Here is a 25,228-nt window from a genome sequence, read left to right on the forward strand (position 1 = left end):
ATCTCAGAGGTACCTATTGTACTTTTACTGTATTACATCTCAGAGGTACCTATTGTACTTTTACTGTATTACATCTCAGAGGTACCTATCGTACTTTTACTGTATTACATCTCAGAGGTACCTATTGTACTTTTACTGTATTACATCTCAGAGGTACCTATTGTACTTTTACTGTATTACATCTCAGAGGTACCTATTGTACTTTTACTGCTTGACATTTATTTGACTGATTTACTTTAGTAAACATATTATAAATGATGATGTATTAATATATATTATACATTATTATACATGTCATTCAAACAAGCTCCTCCTTTAATGCACATTCATGCATCAATAATATATATTATTCTGTACTTTTCATACTTTAAATATATGTTGATGCTAAAATGTTTGTACCTTTATATCATTTTTAATGCAGGACTTTTAAATGTATCAGAATATTTCTACTGTGTGGTATTATTACTATTACTGCAGTTGTCATCAGTCAACACGTGTTGTCGTCAGTAATTCAGTTCAGTTTATTTCAATTCAGTTTATTTTGTATAGCCCAATATCACAAATCACGAACTACTTTTTAGGACTCTAGGAACCACAAGTAGCCCCGCATTTAGTGAGCGCAGCTCTCTAGTGGGGCAATATGGTACTACAAGCTCCTTAAGATATGATGGTGCATCACCAATCAAGGCTTTGTAGGTGAGGAGAAGAATTTTAAATGTGATTCTTGATTTTACAGGGAGCCAGTGCAGAGCAGCTAATACAGGAGTCATGTGATCTCTTTTCTTAGTTTTTGTGAGCTGCAGCAAAAAGACTGGGACCCGGGACCATGGACCCGGGACCATGGACCCGGGACCATGGACACAGGGTTGTAGACCAGTGGTTCTCAATTTTTTTTCAGTGATGTACCCCCTGTTGAAATAGTTTTTCAGCCAAGTACCCCCTAACCAGCGCAAAGCATTTTTGGTTGTAATATACAGCACTGTGCCATCAGTGTCTGATTTAATATATAATATATAAAATGCAGTTTATAAACATACACTTATATGTTATTGAATATTTATTAAATAACTATTTTTAAAGGATTTTGGAATTTATTCTCATTTTAAATATTTGTTTTTTTTATCTTACGTACCGTGGGGGAATTTGTAAGCTAGCTAAGTAGCCAGTCGTATGCTGGTTGGCTTGTTAGCGACATTACTCAAATAGTTTATTCTATTAGCAACATTTCTCTAATATATATTCTTTTAGCTTATTCGCTGTAAACAGTTTATTATTGTGACATCAGCTAACGTTGTTAGCAGTGTTAGCTTGCTGAGGAAGAAGGAATCACAGGCGCAGTTCTTACAAAGCTGTAAACAGTTTATTATTGTGACATCAGAGCAGCAGAAGGAACCAACAAAGCAGAACTACATTCATCAGAAACACACTAAAACCGTCCGTAAGTCACTTGTGTGTTGAGGTTTTGTGCCGCCGCTCTCTCTGTTCTAGTCTCTATGTACAGGTGCTACATCAAACCATGCAGAGCATGTGATTGGCTGATAGCCATCAGTTGATCTGACAACCCAGAGGAGTGAAGACAAACAAACCGGGAACATTCAAACGGAACGAAGCAGAATAAAGTGAAAGTAGTTTAACCGGAAGTGTGTGGTGGTGTGGGGGGGTCACATTTCAGTCTCAGCCAATAAGCTCTCACCTAGACCTGATGTCAGCAAGACCATCTGGGGGCTGGAGTCTGTAAAGAATGACACATGTAGAGCTTCAGATTCAGAGGGTAAGACCAACAACTCAGCGATCACAATCAGGGTTATTTAGACCAATAAAACCACATCGTGTCATTTCAGGTTGAGAGCAAATTAAAAAACATAACACGTTCGTCAGCGAGCTTTAGAGGAGGCTAGCCACTCTTTATGCTTAGCTAAGCTAAACAGCTGTAGCTTCATATTCACACTCTCATGGGCGTGTTCTTGTAATATATTACGGTGAGTTAAATAGACAGTGGTCATGAATGGGGACATGAGCTGTAGAGACTAAACATGGCGGTCTGTGAGGATTCACTTGCTTTGGGAGCCTCGTGTGGTCATTTGAGGAACTGCAGTTCCTCATTAGCTTCACATTTCAGGAACAGAAGTTGCTGCGTGACATTAATATCAAAACGGATTTCACTAAACGTTGAACTGTTCCTTTGAAGAATATCTCAAAACTGATTTGGAAAATGTTTTTATATATACCACTGAGACATATATGAATATATGTATATATAGGGGGTGAAGTTTCATCTGGGTTTGATAACCAGTTGAGCCAGATTCACACTTAGACCTTTATTATACAGAACACAAACCTGGGTTTAATACTGGGTCAAGTAGGTCAGACCAGTCTGAAACTGGGTCAACTTTGACACCTCCAGGGATACTGGCCTAGAGGGACAGACTGGGGTCATACTGGACTCAAATAGGACAGCATCAGGCTAGAACTGGGAAAGACCGAGGCTGACGTGTACTCAGCATTAGTTCAGCTAAAACTAGAGTACTAATACTACAGGTATTAGCTGGTATTGGTTAAGTACTGCAGTGGAACCAGTATGGTAAACTATACCAGTGGAACCAGTATGGTAAACTACACAAGTAGAACCAGTATGGTAAACGACACCAGTAACACCAGTATGGTAAACTGCACCAGTAGAACCAGTAGAGTAAACTACACAAGTGGAACCAGTATGGTAAACTACACCAGTGGAACCAGTAGAGTAAACTACACAAGTGGAACCAGTATGGTAAACGACACAAGTGGAACTAGTATGGTAAACTACACCAGTATGGTAAACTGCACCAGTAGAACCAGTAGAGTAAACTACACAAGTGGAACCAGTATGGTAAACCACACCAGTGGAACCAGTATGGTAAACTACACCAGTGGAACCAGTATGGTAAACTACACAAGTGGAACTAGTATGGTAAACTACACCAGTAGAACCAGTATGGTAAACTACACAAGTGGAACTAGTATGGTAAACTACACCAGTAACACCAGTATGGTAAACTGCACCAGTAGAACCAGTAGAGTAAACTACACAAGTGGAACCAGTATGGTAAACCACACCAGTGGAACCAGTATGGTAAACTACACCAGTGGAACCAGTATGGTAAACTACACAAGTGGAACTAGTATGGTAAACTACACCAGTAACACCAGTATGGTAAACTGCACCAGTAGAACCAGTAGAGTAAACCACACCAGTGGAACCAGTATGGTAAACTACACCAGTGGAACCAGTATGGTAAACTACACCAGTATAACCAGTATGGTAAACTACACAAGTGGAACTAGTATGGTAAACTACACCAGTAACACCAGTATGGTAAACTGCACCAGTAGAACCAGTAGAGTAAACTACACAAGTGGAACCAGTATGGTAAACCACACCAGTGGAACCAGTATGGTAAACTACACCAGTGGAACCAGTATAGTAAACTACACAAGTGGAACCAGTAGAGTAAACTACACAAGTGGAACCAGTATGGTAAACCACACCAGTGGAACCAGTATGGTAAACCACACCAGTGGAACCAGTATGGTAAACTACACCAGTGGAACCAGTATAGTAAACTACACCAGTGGAACCAGTATGGTAAACTACACCAGTGGAACCAGTATAGTAAACTACACCAGTGGAACCAGTATGGTAAACTACACCAGTGGAACCAGTATAGTAAACTACACCAGTGGAACCAGTATGGTAAACTACACCAGCATGATGAAGTGTAAAAGTAGACTGGTTCTGAACTGGTTTTGAGCAATCTGAACCAGTGTTGCTGTCTTTGGGGGACCAGTATGGAAAGTAAAGTGGGACCCCCTTCTGGGGTAGTGTTCAGCCCTTACTGCTGTGGGGGAGCCAGTTGGGGGGCTGGTACTTGTCTCTGATTGGCTGGTACTTGTCTCTGATTGGCAGCAGGGCGGCGCTGCTGGAGGCGGGGCTTTGCATTAGGGGCGGGGCCTCTCGGTCATCGTCCTCCTCCCCCTCAGACAGCAGGTCACAGATCTGCTGCTGCAGCTCGGGACTGATGTCGTTCTCCGCCAAGACCAGAACCCTGAGACTGGTGGGGTAGTTCTCCACCATGTCCAAGAACACCTGGACATAGAGACCGGCGTGACCCGCCACATCAGACCAACAACAGCGCAGCACCTGCCTCTATTGGTGGAGAGGTCTGTGTGTGTGTGTGTGTGTGTGTGTGCCTCCCCCTGCTGGACAAACGAGACACAGTGATGATGAGGAGGAGGAGGAAGAGGAGCAACCTGTGCTGATTGGTTGGTGAGTCCGGTCCCCTCCAGGTCCAGCACCTCCAGGGTTCTGCTGGACGCCACAGACACCGCCAGCATCCCTGCGATCTGATCGCCTGAAACCAGAACATGTGTAGTGTGTAGTATAGTGTAGTGTGTAGTATAGTGTGTAGTATAGTGTGTAGTGTGTAGTATAGTGTGTAGTATAGTGTGTAGTATAGTGTAGTGTGTAGTATAGTGTGTAGTATATTGTGTAGTGTGTAGTATAGTGTGTAGTATATTGTGTAGTGTGTAGTATAGTGTGTAGTATAGTGTAGTGTGTAGTATAGTGTGTAGTATATTGTGTAGTGTGTAGTGTAGTGTGTAGTACACTGTGTAGTATAGTATAGTGTGTAGTATAGTGTGTAGTGTGTAGTATAGTGTGTAGTATATTGTGTAGTGTGTAGTATATTGTGTAGTGTGTAGTATAGTGTGTAATATTGTGTAGTGTGTGTAGTTACCCAGCGGGTTGTAGTCCAGGTTGAGCACTCGGAGCTGGGAGCTGTGAGCCACAGCGATGGCAAGTCGAGCCCAGCCTTTGGAGCTGATTCCTGGGTTAGCACTCAGCGTCAGCTCCCTCAGACCTTCAGACGACCAGAAACACAACAATGATAATAATAATCATGTGATCCATGTTCTCTCTAGGCTTGGAGAGAATCTGAATATACATTGTGGATATTGTATTCTTCTTTGCATTAGAATGTGTCTGTGGTGGATCAGCGGTGACGCCATGTGGACAGATGAATAGATGTCATGTGTACAGAATGAACAGCATTTACAAAGTTACATAAACACATTACATGAATATGACAATGTAATGTAATGTGTCACATGACATCTATTCTTCTGTCCATCCGGGGAGAGGGATCCTCCTCTGTTGCTCTCCTGAAGGTTTCTTCACTTTTTTCCCTGTGAAAGGTTATTTTTGGGGAGTTTTTCCTGATCCGATGTGAGGTCAAAGGTCAGGGATGTCGTATGTGTACAGATTGTAAAGCCCTCTGAGGGGAGTTTGTGATTTGTGATTTTGGGCTATACAAAATAAACTGAATTGAATTGAATTGACCAGATGAACAGAGTTACATAAACACATTACATGAATTAGTTGGTTATAGTTTCCATGTTGTTGGTTATAGTTTCCATGTTGTTGGTTATAGTTTCCATGTTGTTGGTTATAGTTTCCATGTTGTTGGTTATAGTTTCCATGTTGTTGGTTATTGTTTCCATGTTGTTGGTTATAGTTTCCATGTTGTTGGTTATTGTTTCCATGTTGTTGGTTATAGTTTCCATGTGGTTGGTTATAGTTTCCATGTTGTTGGTTATTGTTTCCATGTTGTTGGTTATAGTTTCCATGTTGTTGGTTATTGTTTCCATGTTGTTGGTTATTGTTTCCATGTTGTTGGTTATTGTTTCCATGTTGTTGGTTATGTTGTTGGTTATTGTTTCCATGTTGTTGGTTATAGTTTCCATGTTGTTGGTTATAGTTTCCATGTTGTTGGTTATAGTTTCCATGTTGTTGGTTATTGTTTCCATGTTGTTGGTTATAGTTTCCATGTTGTTGGTTATTGTTTCCATGTTGTTGGTTATTGTTTCCATGTTGTTGGTTATGTTGTTGGTTATTGTTTCCATGTTGTTGGTTATAGTTTCCATGTTGTTGGTTATTGTTTCCATGTTGTTGGTTATAGTTTCCATGTTGTTGGTTATAGTTTCCATGTTGTTGGTTATAGTTTCCATGTTGTTGGTTATTGTTTCCATGTTGTTGGTTATAGTTTCCATGTTGTTGGTTATTGTTTCCATGTTGTTGGTTATAGTTTCCATGTTGTTGGTTATAGTTTCCATGTTGTTGGTTATAGTTTCCATGTTGTTGGTTATAGTTTCCATGTTGTTGGTTATAGTTTTCATGTTGTTGGTTATTGTTTCCATGTTGTTGGTTATTGTCTCCATGTTGTTGGTTATAGTTTCCATGTTGTTGGATATTGTTTCCATGTTGTTGGTTATTGTTTCCATGTGGTTGGTTATAGTTTCCATGTTGTTGGTTATAGTTTCCATGTTGTTGGTTATAGTTTCCATGTTGTTGGTTATAGTTTCCATGTGGTTGGTTATTGTTTCCATGTTGTTGGATATTGTTTCCATGTTGTTGGTTATAGTTTCCATGTTGTTGGTTATAGTTTCCATGTTGTTGGTTATTGTTTCCATGTTGTTGGTTATTGTTTCCATGTTGTTGGTTATTGTTTCCATGTTGTTGGATATTGTTTCCATGTTGTTGGTTATTGTTTCCATGTTGTTGGTTATTGTTTCCATGTTGTTGGATATTGTTTCCATGTTGTTGGTTATTGTTTCCATGTTGTTGGATATTGTTTCCATGTTGTTGGATATTGTTTCAATGTTGTTGGATATTGTTTCCATGTTGTTGGTTATAGTTTCCATGTTGTTGGTTATTGTTTCCATGTGGTTGGTTATAGTTTCCATGTTGTTGGTTATTGTTTCCATGTTGTTGGTTATTGTTTCCATGTTGTTGGATATTGTTTCCATGTTGTTGGTTATTGTTTCCATGTTATTGGATATTGTTTCCATGTTGTTGGTTATAGTTTCCATGTTGTTGGTTATTGTTTCCATGTTGTTGGATATTGTTTCCATGTTGTTGGTTATTGTTTCCATGTTGTTGGATATTGTTTCCATGTTGTTGGTTATAGTTTCCATGTTGTTGGTTATTGTTTCCATGTTGTTGGATATTGTTTCCATGTTGTTGGTTATAGTTTCCATGTTGTTGGTTATTGTTTCCATGTTGTTGGATATTGTTTCCATGTTGTTGGTTATAGTTTCCATGTTGTTGGTTATTGTTTCCATGTTGTTGGTTATAGTTTCCATGTTATTGGTTATAGTTTCCATGTTGTTGGTTATTGTTTCCATGTTGTTGGTTATAGTTTCCATGTTATTGGTTATAGTTTCCATGTTGTTGGTTATAGTTTCCATGTTGTTGGTTATAGTTTCCATGTGGTTGGTTATAGTTTCCATGTTGTTGGATATTGTTTCCATGTTGTTGGTTATTGTTTCCATGTGGTTGGTTATAGTTTCCATGTTGTTGGATATTGTTTCCATGTTGTTGGTTATTGTTTCCATGTTGTTGGATATTGTTTCCATGTTGTTGGTTATTGTTTCCATGTTGTTGGTTATTGTTTCCATGTTGTTGGTTATAGTTTCCATGTTGTTGGTTATTGTTTCCATGTTGTTGGATATTGTTTCCATGTTGTTGGATATTGTTTCCATGTTGTTGGTTATAGTTTCCATGTTGTTGGTTATTGTTTCCATGTTGTTGGATATTGTTTCCATGTTGTTGGTTATAGTTTCCATGTGGTTGGTTATAGTTTCCATGTTGTTGGTTATTGTTTCCATGTTGTTGGATATTGTTTCCATGTTGTTGGTTATAGTTTCCATGTTGTTGGTTATAGTTTCCATGTTGTTGGTTATTGTTTCCATGTTGTTGGATATTGTTTCCATGTTGTTGGTTATTGTTTCCATGTTGTTGGATATTGTTTCCATGTTGTTGGTTATAGTTTCCATGTTGTTGGTTATTGTTTCCATGTTGTTGGTTATAGTTTCCATGTTGTTGGTTATAGTTTCCATGTTGTTGGTTATTGTTTCCATGTTGTTGGATATTGTTTCCATGTTGTTGGTTATTGTTTCCATGTTGTTGGTTATTGTTTCCATGTTGTTGGATATTGTTTCCATGTTGTTGGTTATTGTTTCCATGTTGTTGGATATTGTTTCCATGTTGTTGGTTATTGTTTCCATGTTGTTGGATATTGTTTCCATGTTGTTGGTTATTGTTTCCATGTGGTTGGTTATTGTTTCCATGTTGTTGGTTATTGTTTCCATGTTGTTGGTTATTGTTTCCATGTTGTTGGTTATAGTTTCCATGTTGTTGGTTATAGTTTCCATGTTGTTGGTTATTGTTTCCATGTTGTTGGTTATAGTTTCCATGTTGTTGGTTATTGTTTCCATGTTGTTGGTTATTGTTTCCATGTTGTTGGTTATAGTTTCCATGTGGTTGGTTATTGTTTCCATGTTGTTGGATATAGTTGGTTATTGTTTCCATTTTGTTGGTTATTGTTTCCAATGGGTTGGTTATTGTTTCCATGTTGTTGGATATAGTTGGTTATAGTTTCCATGTTGTTGGTTATTGTTTCGATGTTGTTGGTTATTGTTTCCATGTTGTTGGTTATAGTTTCCATGTGGTTGGTTATTGTTTCCATGTTGTTGGTTATTGTTTCCATGTTGTTGGTTATAGTTTCCATGTGGTTGGTTATTGTTTCCATGTTGTTGGTTATTGTTTCCATGTTGTTGGTTATTGTTTCCATGTGGTTGGTTATTGTTTCCATGTGGTTGGATATAGTTGGTTATAGTTTCCATGTTGTTGGTTATTGTTTCCATGTGGTTGGTTATAGTTTTCATGTGGTTGGATATAGTTGGTTATAGTTTTCATGTGGTTGGATATAGTTGGTTATAGTTTTCATGTTGTTGGTTATTGTTTCCATGTGGTTGGATATAGTTGGTTATAGTTTCCATGTTGTTGGTTATTGTTTCCATGTTGTTGGTTATTGTTTCCATGTTGTTGGTTATTGTTTCCATGTGGTTGGTTATAGTTTTCATGTGGTTGGATATAGTTGGTTATAGTTTTCATGTGGTTGGATATAGTTGGTTATAGTTTCCATGTTGTTGGTTATTGTTTCCATGTGGTTGGATATAGTTGGTTATAGTTTCCATGTTGTTGGATATAGTTGGTTATAGTTTTCATGTTGTTGGTTATTGTTTCCATGTGGTTAGATATAGTTGGTTATAGTTTCCATGTTGTTGGTTATTGTTTCCATGTGGTTGGTTATAGTTTTCATGTGGTTGGATATAGTTGGTTATAGTTTCCATGTTGTTGGTTATAGTTTCCATGTTGTTGGTTATAGTTTCCATGTTGTTGGTTATTGTTTCCATGTTGTTGGTTATAGTTTCCATGTTGTTGGTTATTGTTTCCATGTTGTTGGTTATTGTTTCCATGTTGTTGGTTATTGTTTCCATGTTGTTGGTTATTGTTTTTATGTTGTTGGTTATAGTTTCCATGTTGTTGGTTATTGTTTCCATGTTGTTGGTTATTGTTTCCATGTGGTTGGTTATAGTTTTCATGTTGTTGGATATAGTTGGTTATAGTTTCCATGTGGTTGGATATAGTTGGTTATTGTTTTCATGTTGTTGGTTATAGTTTCCATGTTGTTGGTTATTGTTTCCAAGTTGTTGGTTATTGTTTCCATGTTGTTGGTTATTGTTTCCATGTTGTTGGTTATAGTTTCCATGTTGTTGGTTATAGTTTCCATGTTGTTGGTTATTGTTTCCATGTTGTTGGTTATAGTTTCCATGTGGTTGGTTATAGTTTCCAAGTTGTTGGTTATTGTTTCCATGTTGTTGATTATAGTTTCCATGTTGTTGGTTATAGTTTCCATGTTGTTGGTTATTGTTTCCATGTTGTTGGATATTGTTTCAATGTTGTTGGATATTGTTTCCATGTTGTTGGTTATTGTTTCCATGTTGTTGGTTATAGTTTCCATGTTGTTGGTTATAGTTTCCATGTTGTTGGTTATTGTTTCCATGTTGTTGGTTATTGTTTCCATGTTGTTGGTTATAGTTTCCATGTGGTTGGTTATTGTTTCCAAGTTGTTGGTTATTGTTTCCATGTTGTTGGTTATTGTTTCCATGTTGTTGGTTATAGTTTCCATGTTGTTGGTTATTGTTTCCATGTTGTTGGTTATTGTTTCCATGTTGTTGGTTATTGTTTCCATGTTGTTGGTTATTGTTTTTATGTTGTTGGTTATAGTTTCCATGTTGTTGGTTATTGTTTCCATGTTGTTGGTTATTGTTTCCATGTGGTTGGTTATAGTTTTCATGTTGTTGGATATAGTTGGTTATAGTTTCCATGTGGTTGGATATAGTTGGTTATTGTTTTCATGTTGTTGGTTATAGTTTCCATGTTGTTGGTTATTGTTTCCAAGTTGTTGGTTATTGTTTCCATGTTGTTGGTTATTGTTTCCATGTTGTTGGTTATAGTTTCCATGTTGTTGGTTATAGTTTCCATGTTGTTGGTTATTGTTTCCATGTTGTTGGTTATAGTTTCCATGTGGTTGGTTATAGTTTCCAAGTTGTTGGTTATTGTTTCCATGTTGTTGATTATAGTTTCCATGTTGTTGGTTATAGTTTCCATGTTGTTGGTTATTGTTTCCATGTTGTTGGATATTGTTTCAATGTTGTTGGATATTGTTTCCATGTTGTTGGTTATTGTTTCCATGTTGTTGGTTATAGTTTCCATGTTGTTGGTTATAGTTTCCATGTTGTTGGTTATTGTTTCCATGTTGTTGGTTATTGTTTCCATGTTGTTGGTTATAGTTTCCATGTGGTTGGTTATTGTTTCCAAGTTGTTGGTTATTGTTTCCATGTTGTTGGTTATTGTTTCCATGTTGTTGGTTATAGTTTCCATGTTGTTGGTTATAGTTTCCATGTTGTTGGTTATTGTTTCCATGTTGTTGGTTATAGTTTCCATGTGGTTGGTTATAGTATCCAAGTTGTTGGTTATTGTTTCCATGTTGTTGATTATAGTTTCCATGTTGTTGGTTATAGGTTCCATGTTGTTGGTTATAGTTTCCATGTTGTTGGATATTGTTTCAATGTTGTTGGATATTGTTTCCATGTTGTTGGTTATAGTTTCCATGTTGTTGGTTATAGTTTCCATGTTGTTGGTTATTGTTTCCATGTGGTTGGTTATAGTTTCCATGTGGTTGGTTATAGTTTCCAAGTTGTTGGTTATAGTTTCCATGTTGTTGGTTATTGTTTCCATGTTGTTGGTTATAGTTTCCATGTTGTTGGTTATTGTTTCCATGTTGTTGGTTATAGTTTCCATGTTGTTGGTTATTGTTTCCATGTTGTTGGTTATTGTCTCCATGTTGTTGGTTATAGTTTCCATGTTGTTGGATATTGTTTCCATGTTGTTGGTTATAGTTTCCATGTTGTTGGTTATAGTTTCCATGTTGTTGGTTATAGTTTCCAAGTTGTTGGTTATTGTTTCCATGTTGTTGGTTATAGTTTCCATGTGGTTGGTTATAGTTTCCATGTTGTTGGATATTGTTTCCATGTTGTTGGTTATAGTTTCCAAGTTGTTGGATATTGTTTCCATGTTGTTGGTTATAGTTTCCATGTTGTTGGTTATAGTTTCCATGTTGTTGGTTATAGTTTCCAAGTTGTTGGATATTGTTTCCATGTTGTTGGTTATAGTTTCCATGTGGTTGGTTATACTTTCCATGTTGTTGGATATTGTTTCCATGTTGTTGGTTATTGTTTCCATGTTGTTGGTTATTGTTTCCATGTTGTTGGTTATAGTTTCCATGTTGTTGGTTATTGTTTCCATGTTGTTGGTTATAGTTTCCATGTTGTTGGTTATAGTTTCCATGTTGTTGGTTATTGTTTCCATGTTGTTGGTTATAGTTTCCATGTTGTTGGTTATTGTTTCCATGTTGTTGGTTATTGGTTCCATGTTGTTGGTTATAGTTTCCATGTGGTTGGTTATTGTTTCCATGTTGTTGGATATAGTTGGTTATTGTTTCCATGTTGTTGGTTATTGTTTCCATGTGGTTGGTTATTGTTTCCATGTTGTTGGATATAGTTGGTTATAGTTTCCATGTTGTTGGTTATTGTTTCCATGTTGTTGGTTATTGTTTCCATGTTGTTGGTTATAGTTTCCATGTGGTTGGTTATTGTTTCCATGTTGTTGGTTATTGTTTCCATGTTGTTGGTTATAGTCTCCATGTGGTTGGTTATTGTTTCCATGTTGTTGGTTATTGTTTCCATGTTGTTGGTTATTGTTTCCATGTGGTTGGTTATTGTTTCCATGTGGTTGGATATAGTTGGTTATAGTTTCCATGTTGTTGGTTATTGTTTCCATGTGGTTGGTTATAGTTTTCATGTGGTTGGATATAGTTGGTTATAGTTTTCATGTGGTTGGATATAGTTGGTTATAGTTTCCATGTTGTTGGTTATTGTTTCCATGTGGTTGGATATAGTTGGTTATAGTTTCCATGTTGTTGGATATAGTTGGTTATAGTTTTCATGTTGTTGGTTATTGTTTCCATGTGGTTAGATATAGTTGGTTATAGTTTCCATGTTGTTGGTTATTGTTTCCATGTGGTTGGTTATAGTTTTCATGTGGTTGGATATAGTTGGTTATAGTTTCCATGTTGTTGGTTATTGTTTCCATGTTGTTGGTTATAGTTTCCATGTTGTTGGTTATTGTTTCCATGTTGTTGGTTATAGTTTCCATGTTGTTGGTTATTGTTTCCATGTTGTTGGTTATTGTTTCCATGTTGTTGGTTATTGTTTCCATGTTGTTGGTTATTGTTTCCATGTGGTTGGTTATAGTTTTCATGTGGTTGGATATAGTTGGTTATAGTTTCCATGTGGTTGGTTATAGTTGGTTATAGTTTCCATGTGGTTGGATATAGTTGGTTATTGTTTCCATGTTGTTGGTTATAGTTTCCATGTTGTTGGTTATAGTTTCCATGTTGTTGGATATTGTTTCCATGTTGTTGGTTATAGTTTCCATGTTGTTGGTTATAGTTTCCATGTTGTTGGTTATAGTTTCCAAGTTGTTGGTTATTGTTTCCATGTTGTTGGTTATAGTTTCCATGTGGTTGGTTATAGTTTCCATGTTGTTGGATATTGTTTCCATGTTGTTGGTTATAGTTTCCAAGTTGTTGGATATTGTTTCCATGTTGTTGGTTATAGTTTCCATGTTGTTGGTTATAGTTTCCATGTTGTTGGTTATAGTTTCCAAGTTGTTGGATATTGTTTCCATGTTGTTGGTTATAGTTTCCATGTGGTTGGTTATAGTTTCCATGTTGTTGGATATTGTTTCCATGTTGTTGGTTATTGTTTCCATGTTGTTGGTTATTGTTTCCATGTTGTTGGTTATAGTTTCCATGTTGTTGGTTATTGTTTCCATGTTGTTGGTTATAGTTTCCATGTTGTTGGTTATAGTTTCCATGTTGTTGGTTATTGTTTCCATGTTGTTGGTTATAGTTTCCATGTTGTTGGTTATTGTTTCCATGTTGTTGGTTATTGGTTCCATGTTGTTGGTTATAGTTTCCATGTGGTTGGTTATTGTTTCCATGTTGTTGGATATAGTTGGTTATTGTTTCCATGTTGTTGGTTATTGTTTCCATGTGGTTGGTTATTGTTTCCATGTTGTTGGATATAGTTGGTTATAGTTTCCATGTTGTTGGTTATTGTTTCCATGTTGTTGGTTATTGTTTCCATGTTGTTGGTTATAGTTTCCATGTGGTTGGTTATTGTTTCCATGTTGTTGGTTATTGTTTCCATGTTGTTGGTTATAGTCTCCATGTGGTTGGTTATTGTTTCCATGTTGTTGGTTATTGTTTCCATGTTGTTGGTTATTGTTTCCATGTGGTTGGTTATTGTTTCCATGTGGTTGGATATAGTTGGTTATAGTTTCCATGTTGTTGGTTATTGTTTCCATGTGGTTGGTTATAGTTTTCATGTGGTTGGATATAGTTGGTTATAGTTTTCATGTGGTTGGATATAGTTGGTTATAGTTTCCATGTTGTTGGTTATTGTTTCCATGTGGTTGGATATAGTTGGTTATAGTTTCCATGTTGTTGGATATAGTTGGTTATAGTTTTCATGTTGTTGGTTATTGTTTCCATGTGGTTAGATATAGTTGGTTATAGTTTCCATGTTGTTGGTTATTGTTTCCATGTGGTTGGTTATAGTTTTCATGTGGTTGGATATAGTTGGTTATAGTTTCCATGTTGTTGGTTATTGTTTCCATGTTGTTGGTTATAGTTTCCATGTTGTTGGTTATTGTTTCCATGTTGTTGGTTATAGTTTCCATGTTGTTGGTTATTGTTTCCATGTTGTTGGTTATTGTTTCCATGTTGTTGGTTATTGTTTCCATGTTGTTGGTTATTGTTTCCATGTGGTTGGTTATAGTTTTCATGTGGTTGGATATAGTTGGTTATAGTTTCCATGTGGTTGGTTATAGTTGGTTATAGTTTCCATGTGGTTGGATATAGTTGGTTATTGTTTCCATGTTGTTGGTTATAGTTTCCATGTTGTTGGTTATTGTTTCCAAGTTGTTGGTTATTGTTTCCATGTTGTTGGTTATTGTTTCCATGTTGTTGGTTATAGTTTCCATGTTGTTGGTTATAGTTTCCATGTTGTTGGTTATTGTTTCCATGTTGTTGGTTATAGTTTCCATGTGGTTGGTTATAGTTTCCATGTTGTTGGTTATTGTTTCCATGTTGTTGGTTATTGTTTCCATGTTGTTGGTTATTGTTTCCATGTTGTTGGTTATAGTTTCCATGTGGTTGGTTATTGTTTCCATGTTGTTGGATATAGTGGTTGGTTATTGTTTCCAAGTTGTTGGTTATTGTTTCCATGTTGTTGGTTATTGTTTCCATGTTGTTGGTTATAGTTTCCATGTTGTTGGTTATAGTTTCCATGTTGTTGGTTATTGTTTCCATGTTGTTGGTTATAGTTTCCATGTGGTTGGTTATAGTTTCCAAGTTGTTGGTTATTGTTTCCATGTTGTTGATTATAGTTTCCATGTTGTTGGTTATAGGTTCCATGTTGTTGGTTATTGTTTCCATGTTGTTGGATATTGTTTCAATGTTGTTGGATATTGTTTCCATGTTGTTGGTTATTGTTTCCATGTTGTTGGTTATAGTTTCCATGTTGTTGGTTATAGTTTCCATGTTGTTGGTTATTGTTTCCATGTTGTTGGTTATAGTTTCCATGTGGTTGGTTATAGTTTCCAAGTTGTTGGTTATAGTTTCCATGTTGTTGGTTATTGTTTCCATGTTGTTGGTTATTGTTTCAATGTTGTTGGATATTGTTTCCATGTTGTTGGTTATTGTTTCCATGTGGTTGGTTATAGTTTCCATGTTGTTGGTTATAGTTTCCATGTTGTTGGTTATTGTTTCCATGTTGTTGGTTATAGTTTCCATGTTGTTGGTTATTGTTTCCATGTTGTTAGTTATTGTCTCCATGTTGTTGGTTATAGTTTCCATGTTGTTGGATATTGTTTCCATGTTGTTGGTTATTGTTTCCATGTGGTTGGTTATAGTTTCCATGTTGTTGGTTATAGTTTCCATGTTGTTGGTTATTGTTTCCATGTTGTTGGTTATAGTTTCCATGTGGTTGGTTATAGTTTCCATGTTGTTGGTTATTGTTTCCATGTTGTTGGTTATTGTTTCCATGTTGTTGGATATTGTTTCCATGTGGTTGGTTATAGTTTCCATGTTGTTGGTTATAGTTTCCATGTTGTTGGTTATTGTTTCCATGTGGTTGGTTATAGTTTCCATGTTGTTGGTTATTGTTTCCATGTTGTTGGTTATTGTTTCCATGTTGTTGGTTATTGTTTCCATGTTGTTGGTTATAGTTTCCATGTTGTTGGTTATAGTTTCCATGTTGTTGGTTATTGTTTCCATGTTGTTGGTTATAGTTTCCATGTTGTTGGTTATTGTTTCCATGTTGTTGGTTATTGTTTCCATGTTGTTGGTTATAGTTTCCATGTGGTTGGTTATTGTTTCCATGTTGTTGGATATAGTTGGTTATTGTTTCCATGTTGTTGGTTATTGTTTCCATGTGGTTGGTTATTGTTTCCATGTTGTTGGATATAGTTGGTTATAGTTTCCATGTTGTTGGTTATTGTTTCCATGTTGTTGGTTATTGTTTCCATGTTGTTGGTTATAGTTTCCATGTGGTTGGTTATTGTTTCCATGTTGTTGGTTATTGTTTCCATGTTGTTGGTTATAGTTTCCATGTGGTTGGTTATTGTTTCCATGTTGTTGGTTATTGTTTCCATGTTGTTGGTTATTGTTTCCATGTGGTTGGTTATAGTTTTCATGTGGTTGGATATAGTTGGTTATAGTTTTCATGTGGTTGGATATAGTTGGTTATAGTTTTCATGTTGTTGGTTATTGTTTCCATGTTGTTGGTTATAGTTTCCATGTGGTTGGTTATTGTTTCCATGTTGTTGGTTATTGTTTCCATGTTGTTGGTTATAGTTTCCATGTTGTTGGTTATTGTTTCCATGTGGTTGGTTATAGTTTTCATGTGGTTGGATATAGTTGGTTATAGTTTCCATGTTGTTGGTTATTGTTTCCATGTTGTTGGTTATAGTTTCCATGTTGTTGGTTATTGTTTCCATGTTGTTGGTTATAGTTTCCATGTTGTTGGTTATTGTTTCCATGTTGTTGGTTATTGTTTCCATGTTGTTGATTATTGTTTCCATGTTGTTGGTTATTGTTTCCATGTTGTTGGTTATAGTTTCCATGTTGTTGGTTATTGTTTCCATGTTGTTGGTTATTGTTTCCATGTGGTTGGTTATAGTTTTCATGTGGTTGGATATAGTTGGTTATAGTTTCCATGTGGTTGGTTATAGTTGGTTATAGTTTTCATGTGGTTGGATATAGTTGGTTATAGTTTTCATGTGGTTGGATATAGTTGGTTATAGTTTCCATGTGGTTGGATATAGTTGGTTATAGTTTCCATGTGGTTGGATATAGTTGGTTATAGTTATCATGTGGTTGGATATAGTTGGTTATAGTTTTCATGTGGTTGGATATAGTTGGTTATAGTTTCCATGTGGTTGGATATAGTTGGTTATAGTTTCCATGTGGTTGGATATAGTTGGTTATAGTTTTCATGTGGTTGGATATAGTTGGTTATAGTTTTCATGTGGTTGGATATAGTTGGTTATAGTTTTCATGTGGTTGGATATAGTTGGTTATAGTTTTCATGTGGTTGGATATAGTTGGTTATAGTTTTCATGTGGTTGGATATAGTTGGTTATAGTTTTCATGTGGTTGGATATAGTTGGTTATAGTTTCCACGTGGTTGCCACAGTGTTCCCAGCAGTTAGTGGAGGCACCGAATGGTTTCTTGCTGTAATTCACTTTAACGTACCTATTCTTTTTCTTTAAGGGGGTTGCTGTGGTGTTCTAGCTGTTTTCCAGCTCACTTGTTTCCCTGTGGTTGCTGGGATCATACCATGATAGCATGAAACATTTTTCACATCTAAACTGGTTGTCCTTATGGAGATTCTCAGGTGTTTGTTACCTGATTTTGCTCCGTCAGGCGGTAGCATCCCACAGATCAGACCCAGCGCCTCGTCTCCCAGCATGCAGTCTCCCAGATCAAGACAGACCAGCGCCGGGTGGGTCGACAGGGCCGAGTTCAAGGTCACCAGCCCGGCGTCCAACAGCGGGCTGCCATGGAGACTGGAGGGAGTGAGACAGAGTTTTACAAAGCAATCACATTGACTATATGGACATGTTGATATTATTCAGGTTTAAAGAGCATTGTGTGTAGTTATGTGCAGTGTGTAGTTTAATGTGAAGTGTTTAGTGTCATGTACAGTGTGTAGTTTGACGTACAGTGTGTTTGATGTAGATGTACAGTGTGTAGTTTAATGTGAAGTGTTTAGTGTCATGTACAGTGTGTAGTTTGACGTACAGTGTGTTTGATGTAGATGTACAGTGTGTAGTTTAATGTGAAGTGTTTAGTGTCATGTACAGTGTGTAGTTTGACGTACAGTGTGTTTGATGTAGATGTACAGTGTGCAGTTTAATGTGAAGTGTTTAGTGTCATGTACAGTGTGTAGTTTGACATACAGTGTGTTTGATGTAGATGTACAGTGTGTAGTTTAATGTGAAGTGTTTAGTGTCATGTACAGTGTGTAGTTTGACGTACAGTGTGTTTGATGTAGATGTACAGTGTGTAGTTTAATGTGAAGTGTTTAGTGTCATGTACAGTGTGTAGTTTGACGTACAGTGTGTTTGATGTAGATGTACAGTGTGTAGTTTAATGTGAAGTGTTTAGTGTCATGTACAGTGTGTAGTTTGACATACAGTGTGTTTGATGTAGATGTACAGTGTGTAGTTTAATGTGAAGTGTTTAGTGTCATGTAAAGTGTGTAGTTTGACGTACAGTGTGTAGTGTGATGTACAGTGTGTAGTTTCATGTACAGTGTGTAGTGTGATGGTCAGTGTGTAGTTTGATGGACAGTGTGAAGTTTGACGTACAGTGTGTAGTTTGACGTACAGTGTGTAGTGTGATGTACTGTGTGTAGTTTGACATACAGTGTGTAGTTTGACGTACAGTGTGTAGTTTGACATACAGTGTCTAGTTTGATGGACAGTGTGTAGTTTGACGTACAGTGTGTAGTGTGATGTACTGTGTGTAGTTTGATGGACAGTGTGTAGTTTGATGTACAGTGTGTAGTTTGACATACAGTGTCTAGTTTGATGGACAGTGTGTAGTTTGACGTACAGTGTGTAGTGTGATGTAGATGTACAGTGTGTAGTTTGATGTATATGTACAGTGTGTAGTTTAATGTGAAGTGTTTAGTGTCAGTTTGACGTACAGTGTGTAGTTTGATGTAGATGTACAGTGTGTAGTTTGATGTAGATGTACAGTGTGTAGTTTAATGTGAAGTGTTTAGTGTCAGTTTGATGTACAGTGTGTAGTTTGATGTACAGTGTCTAGTTTGATGGACAGTGTGTAGTTTGATGTACAGTGTGTAGTGTGTGTAGTTTGACATACCGTGTGTAGTTTGACGTACTGTGTGTAGTTTGACGTACAGTGTGTGTAGTTTGACATACCGTGTGTAGTTTGATGTACAGTGTGTAGTTTGATGTACAGTGTGTAGTTTGACGTACAGTGTGTAGTTTGACGTACAGTGTGTAGTGTGTGTAGTTTGACATACCGTGTGTAGTTTGACGTACAGTGTGTAGTTTGACGTACAGTGTGTAGTTTGACGTACAGTGTATAGTTTGACGTACGGTGTTTAGTTTGACTTACAGTGTGTAGTTTGATGTAGATGTACAGTGTGTAGTTTGACATACCGTGTGTAGTTTGATGTACAGTGTGTAGTTTGACATACCGTGTGTAGTTTGACGTACAGTGTGTAGTTTGACGTACAGTGTGTAGTGTGTGTAGTTTGACATACCGTGTGTAGTTTGACGTACAGTGTGTAGTTTGACGTACAGTGTGTAGTGTGTGTAGTTTGACATACCGTGTGTAGTTTGACGTACAGTGTGTAGTTTGACGTACAGTGTGTAGTTTGACATACCGTGTGTAGTTTGACGTACAGTGTGTAGTTTGACGTACAGTGTGTAGTTTGACATACCGTGTGTAGTTTGACGTACAGTGTGTAGTTTGACGTACAGTGTGTAGTTTGACATACCGTGTGTAGTTTGACGTACAGTGTGTAGTTTGACGTACAGTGTGTAGTTTGACATACCGTGTGTAGTTTGACATACCGTGTGTAGTTTGACGTACAGTGTGTAGTTTGACGTACAGTGTGTAGTTTGACATACCGTGTGTAGTTTGACGTACAGTGTGTAGTTTGACGTACAGTGTGTAGTTTGACATACCGTGTGTAGTTTGACGTACAGTGTGTAGTTTGACGTACAGTGTGTAGTTTGACATACCGTGTGTAGTTTGACGTACAGTGTGTAGTTTGACGTACAGTGTGTAGTTTGACATACCGTGTGTAGTTTGACGTACAGTGTGTAGTTTGACGTACAGTGTGTAGTTTGACATACCGTGTGTAGTTTGACGTACAGTGTGTAGTTTGACGTACAGTGTGTAGTTTGACGTACAGTGTGTAGTGTAATTTGCAGTGTGACCTGTCAGGGAGGTCACCTGATCTGTCAGCTCCAGCATTAACAGCCAATCAGAGTGTTCCGTAGAAGCAGGAAAACCAACACCTGTACTCACAACAGGGTCTGCAGGGACCGGTTGGCCTTCAGGGCGTCGGCCAGGTGCCGGGTCCGGCTGATGCCGGAGACGACACCCAGGTTGAGGTTGAGCTGCGCGAGCGAGCTCGACTCCGCCACACTGAGACAGACGCGGCCGAAGTCGCGGTCGGAGAGCTGGCAGCCGCGGACGGACAGCAGCCGCACGCTGTCCTCCTTTAGGCTCTCGCAGATGTCCTGAACCTCGGCCGCCGACAGCAACTCCCCTGTGATCTGGATGGAGGCCGGCAGCATGCTGCACCGCACTAAGAGCACTGGGAGCGCTGGGAGCACTGGGACACCTGGAGACACGAGGAAGGGAACCCAGTCAGAGAGAAGCCTGACCTCTACTGAGGACGAGCAGGGCTCTCATTGGTCGGTGAGAGCCCTGCTCTCATTGGTCCAGAGTCCAGACCCTGGCCTAAACCTTTTCATTCAGGAAGGATTTTTGACTTTGTGTTAAATCTCTGTCAGCTATGTTCTTTTCTATTATAGTTTGTTTAACTGTCTATTGGCTCTGTGGCACTCTGAGATTCTTTTGAATGAAAAAATGCATCATCACTTCCTGTCTAGCCTTTAGTTATTGAAGGTTGAAGAAGCATTAAAAACTACAACTCCCAGAAGGGGGGGCGCTACAGAGCCCTGTATGGACCAGGAACAGCTTCTTTCCTCTGGGGGGGGGGGGGGGGCGCTACAGAGCCCTGTATGGACCAGGAACAGCTTCTTTCCTCTGGGGGGGGGGGGGGCGCTACAGAGCCCTGTATGGACCAGGAACAGCTTCTTTCCTCTGGGGGGGGGGGGGGCGCTACAGAGCCCTGTATGGACCAGGAACAGCTTCTTTCCTCTGGGGGGGGGGGGGCGCTACAGAGCCCTGTATGGACCAGGAACAGCTTCTTTCCACTGGGGGGCGCTACAGAGCCCTGTATGGACCAGGAACAGCTTCTTTCCACTGGGGGGCGCTACAGAGCCCTGTATGGACCAGGAACAGCTTCTTTCCTCTGGGGGGGGGGGGGGGGGGGGGCGCTACAGAGCCCTGTATGGACCAGGAACAGCTTCTTTCCTCTGGGGGGCGCTACAGAGCCCTGTATGGACCAGGAACAGCTTCTTTCCTCTGGGGGGCGCTACAGAGCCATGTATGGACCAGGAACAGCTTCTTTCCACTGGGGGGCGCTACAGAGCCCTGTATGGACCAGGAACAGCTTCTTTCCACTGGGGGGCGCTACAGAGCCCTGTATGGACCAGGAACAGCTTCTTTCCACTGGGGGGCGCTACAGAGCCCTGTATGGACCAGGAACAGCTTCTTTCCACTGGGGGGCGCTACAGAGCCCTGTATGGACCAGGAACAGCTTCTTTCCTCTGGGGGGGGGGGGGGGGGGGCGCTACAGAGCCCTGTATGGACCAGGAACAGCTTCTTTCCTCTGGGGGGCGCTACAGAGCCATGTATGGACCAGGAACAGCTTCTTTCCACTGGGGGGCGCTACAGAGCCCTGTATGGACCAGGAACAGCTTCTTTCCACTGGGGGGCGCTACAGAGCCCTGTATCTGCAATACTTGCACTGTTACGACCTTTCTGCACTAACATCCCACGTTCATTGTTTTTTATATTGTACATACTTGTTAAATGTTAATTTTGCTACTCTGTTGTTTTTAATGTCTTTTTTATATATTTATATATTTTTATTTATATATCTCTTATTTATATATTATATGTGCATATGTACGAGGAGAGCAACGAGTAACCCGAGACAAATTCCATATCTGTGTAAAGATAAAGCCAATAAAGCTGATTCTGAATAGTACAATATATATATATATATATATATATATATATATATATATATATATATATATATGTGTATATATATAAATTTATATATATATATATATATATATATATATATATATACGTATTATAAAGCAAGCAGTTATTAATCACAGTATTGTGTAATTGTACTGTTAGAATCAATGAATGTGATGTAATGATTGGCAGGAGCTGTAACCAATCAGCTGATCGGACTAACTTCGGATCAATCAGCTCGGGCTCTGATTGGCTCTGCAAGAAGGAGATCAATTAACCTGATAAACGATCGATCAGCTCACGCGGCCAGATTCGGGACTTTCACACGCTGACGTCATCGTCCGCCGCTCTGGTGCCTCTGATCCCGCCGCAGGCCACGCGCCGGTTCCGATCCGAGTCGATCGATCCCGATTATCGATTGATCGGTTTTAGTCAGCAGCGGAGAGGCGCGCAGGCGTTCGGTTCCCCGGAGCCGGCAGCGGGTCCGGTGTGTCGGTCAGTGAGAGCTCCGTGCTGCCGGTGTGTTTCTGCAGGTGATCGTTACTATGAGACACAGATTGGGGGGCAGCGAAGAGGGCTCACTCTGACCGTTTTCCTGGGACAACCGAGAGTATTATATTATTATGATAACAAAGTATATATTATCATATTCTATATGTACCTGGTTGAATACCAATGCCTTGCTTTTTATCTGTTTTTATTTATTCATTGTTTTCATTGTGTATTTAACTGCGCCATCTTTTAATATAATGTATGTTATTATGCTTTTTTGGCACCTGTTATGATCACTTTGGTTTGTTGTATGCGAGCCCTGTACAGGACTTTGTGACCTTTGTCTGTGAGAAGTCCAATATAAATCAACGTTATTCTTATTCTTATATTCTTCTTAATTATATAAAAGTATATATTATAATATAATATTATTATTATGATTACAAAGTATATATTATTATATTGTATACATTGGTATTGTATGTGTGTGTTATTTCACGAAAATTGGTGACCAAAGCTAGTAATTTCTGAAAACAATAGAAAATACATTTAAATCAATTTGATATAATACGTTTAGATTTTATTTTCTAAATGTGTATGTGTGTGATCATGAAAACAAATATAAATAAATAAAAATAAATCCAACAATGAATATTATTGTTATTATTATAACCATTGTCTTTATTATTACCATTGTTTTTGTAGTTATTATCTTATTTGGTTAATTTATTATCCTTGTTTTCTTTTAGATTTGTTTTATATTTTTGAGAAGGGAGTGACACCTTACCGACAACAGACGATCTTTACGATTGTGACGTCACAGCCCGCTGAGCGGTTTTAATCCTCCTCGGTCTGTGACGTCACGTGCACAGGAAGACGATCATGTGGGGTTATCGATATCACCAATTATTGGCTATTGCGTATCAGAGGCTGCTGATCGATGAAACCTGATCCAATCACCTAATGCTGCTTCCGGTCCGGCTTTTCAAAATAAAAAACTGTGCCAACATTTTTTTTTTAAGCAGTTGTATATATTTCATATGAATTGATTTATTAGATATTACATTGAGCTGACGCATTTTACCCAGACTTACAATCATACGCCGTAGAACATCAGTTATGTATTTAAATTAAGGATTTACTAAAATACTAAAATATTAACCATGTAATAAATACATAAAGAATACTTATTCTCGTTCCATCTTATTTGTATTAAAGATAATTTCTTTGTAATTCTGTTTCATTAGATTCATGTGTTTGTCGATGGATGACGTTCTGATCAATACATACATCGTTCTCTGTTGAGGTACAATACGTTTGGTTTCATAAAAACGGATCATAATATTATAAACTGTTGTTGTTTCACATGTTAAGTGTTTTGTGTATTTAAGTATCACATGTTGGTACAAGTACTGCAACATATCGGTCAGACTACACATGCATTACTAAAGTTGTATATTTCTACCTGTACAACTGAATTAGATAGATAGATGAATACTTTAAAGAAATAGCGTTAGTTGTACAGCAGGTTTCCGATCATAAATATTGATTAAATGTCAAAATATGGTTGAATCTGACAATAATACACTTGGCTTATTTATTAAATCGAATTTGTTGTCTAAGAAACTAAAATAATGAAAGGCATAGAAATATCAAATTATATATAATAATTCAAAAAGACCAAATGAATAAAATAAGATTAACTTAATTATTATTGTATTGTTTAATGTGACGGAATAAAATATAATACATGTATTTATTTGTTTATTTTCTATTGCATAGCTTTTGTTTCAATATAATAATTATGTTGATGTGTTTCATGTGTATGTTGTTAATAAAGTTCTTTATTCAAAATAAATATCTATTTTGCGTCAGACGTCACTTGTGTTGCTGCGTCGTGACGTATCCGGAAGTGTCCCGATCAGCAGCTGCAGCTAGCAGCGGCTAACGGCTCCTACTAGCAACCTGAAGCTCCGAACACACAGACAGGCGGGACGACAGACAGACAGACAGACAGACAGGCGGGACGACAGACAGACAGGCAGACAGGTAAGCAATGCAACACTTCACCTCTGAGTTAATTCTTCTTCCGGCCAGAAAACAACAACAAACTGCAGAAGAAGAGTTCAGCTAACTAGCTTCGTTAGCTGCTAGCTGCTCCAGGAAGAATCCTCATAGAAACAGCGGTGTGTCAGTTAGCAGACGAGGATGCAACTAGGAGACATGGATGCTCCCTCTCAACAGCTTGTCTGTGTGTGTGAGGAGACGACGAAGAAGCTGCTAGGAGACATGGATGCTCCTTCTGACCAGTCTTTCTGTGTCAGTTCTGAGACTAGGAAGCAGCTAGGAGACATGGGTGCTCCCTCTCACCAGCGTCTCTGTGTCAGTTATGAGACTAGGAAGCAGCTAGGAGACATGGGTGCTCCTTCTGACCAGTCTTTCTGTGTCAGTTATGAGACTAGGAAGCAGCTAGGAGACATGGGTGCTCCCTCTAACCAGCCTCTCTGTGTCAGTTATGAGACTAGGAAGCAGCTAGGAGACATGGGTGCTCCCTCTCACCAGCCTCTCTGTGTCAGTTATGAGACTAGGAAGCAGCTAGGAGACATGGGTGCTCCCTCTCACCAGCCTCTCTGTAAATTAGGAGACTAGGAAGCAGCTAGGAGACATGGATGCTCCTTCTGACCAGTCTTTCTGTGTCAGTTATGAGACTAGGAAGCAGCTAGGAGACATGGATGCTCCTTCTGACCAGTCTTTCTGTGTCAGTTATGAGACTAGGAAG

General features: G+C 38.4%; 2 protein-coding genes across 2 annotated transcripts in view; one reads left to right on the forward strand and one right to left on the reverse strand.

Moving 5' to 3' along the window:
• Positions 1–1,137: 1,137 nt before the first annotated feature.
• On the reverse strand, positions 1,138–24,575 carry lrrc73 (leucine rich repeat containing 73). Its single transcript, XM_034552225.1, has 8 exons — positions 24,520–24,575; positions 22,236–22,552; positions 20,143–20,461; positions 17,479–17,639; positions 4,776–4,898; positions 4,291–4,391; positions 3,877–4,126; positions 1,138–1,732 (listed from the first exon to the last, which is right to left on the reverse strand). Exons 3-8 carry the CDS (start codon positions 20,412–20,414, stop codon positions 1,662–1,664), a joined length of 978 nt encoding a protein of 325 aa, XP_034408116.1. The 5' UTR covers positions 20,415–20,461; positions 22,236–22,552; positions 24,520–24,575; the 3' UTR covers positions 1,138–1,661.
• The window catches only part of mea1 (male-enhanced antigen 1), a 4,046-nt gene continuing 3,150 nt past the window's right edge, over positions 24,333–25,228 (forward strand). Inside the window, exon 1 of the mRNA XM_034552227.1 lies at positions 24,333–24,498. The gene's annotated coding sequence lies outside the window, so the exon portion shown is untranslated. The remainder of the gene's footprint in view (positions 24,499–25,228) is intronic.

Source organism: Cyclopterus lumpus, chromosome 15 (genome assembly GCF_009769545.1).
Source record: "Cyclopterus lumpus isolate fCycLum1 chromosome 15, fCycLum1.pri, whole genome shotgun sequence".
NCBI lineage: Eukaryota > Metazoa > Chordata > Actinopteri > Perciformes > Cyclopteridae > Cyclopterus > Cyclopterus lumpus.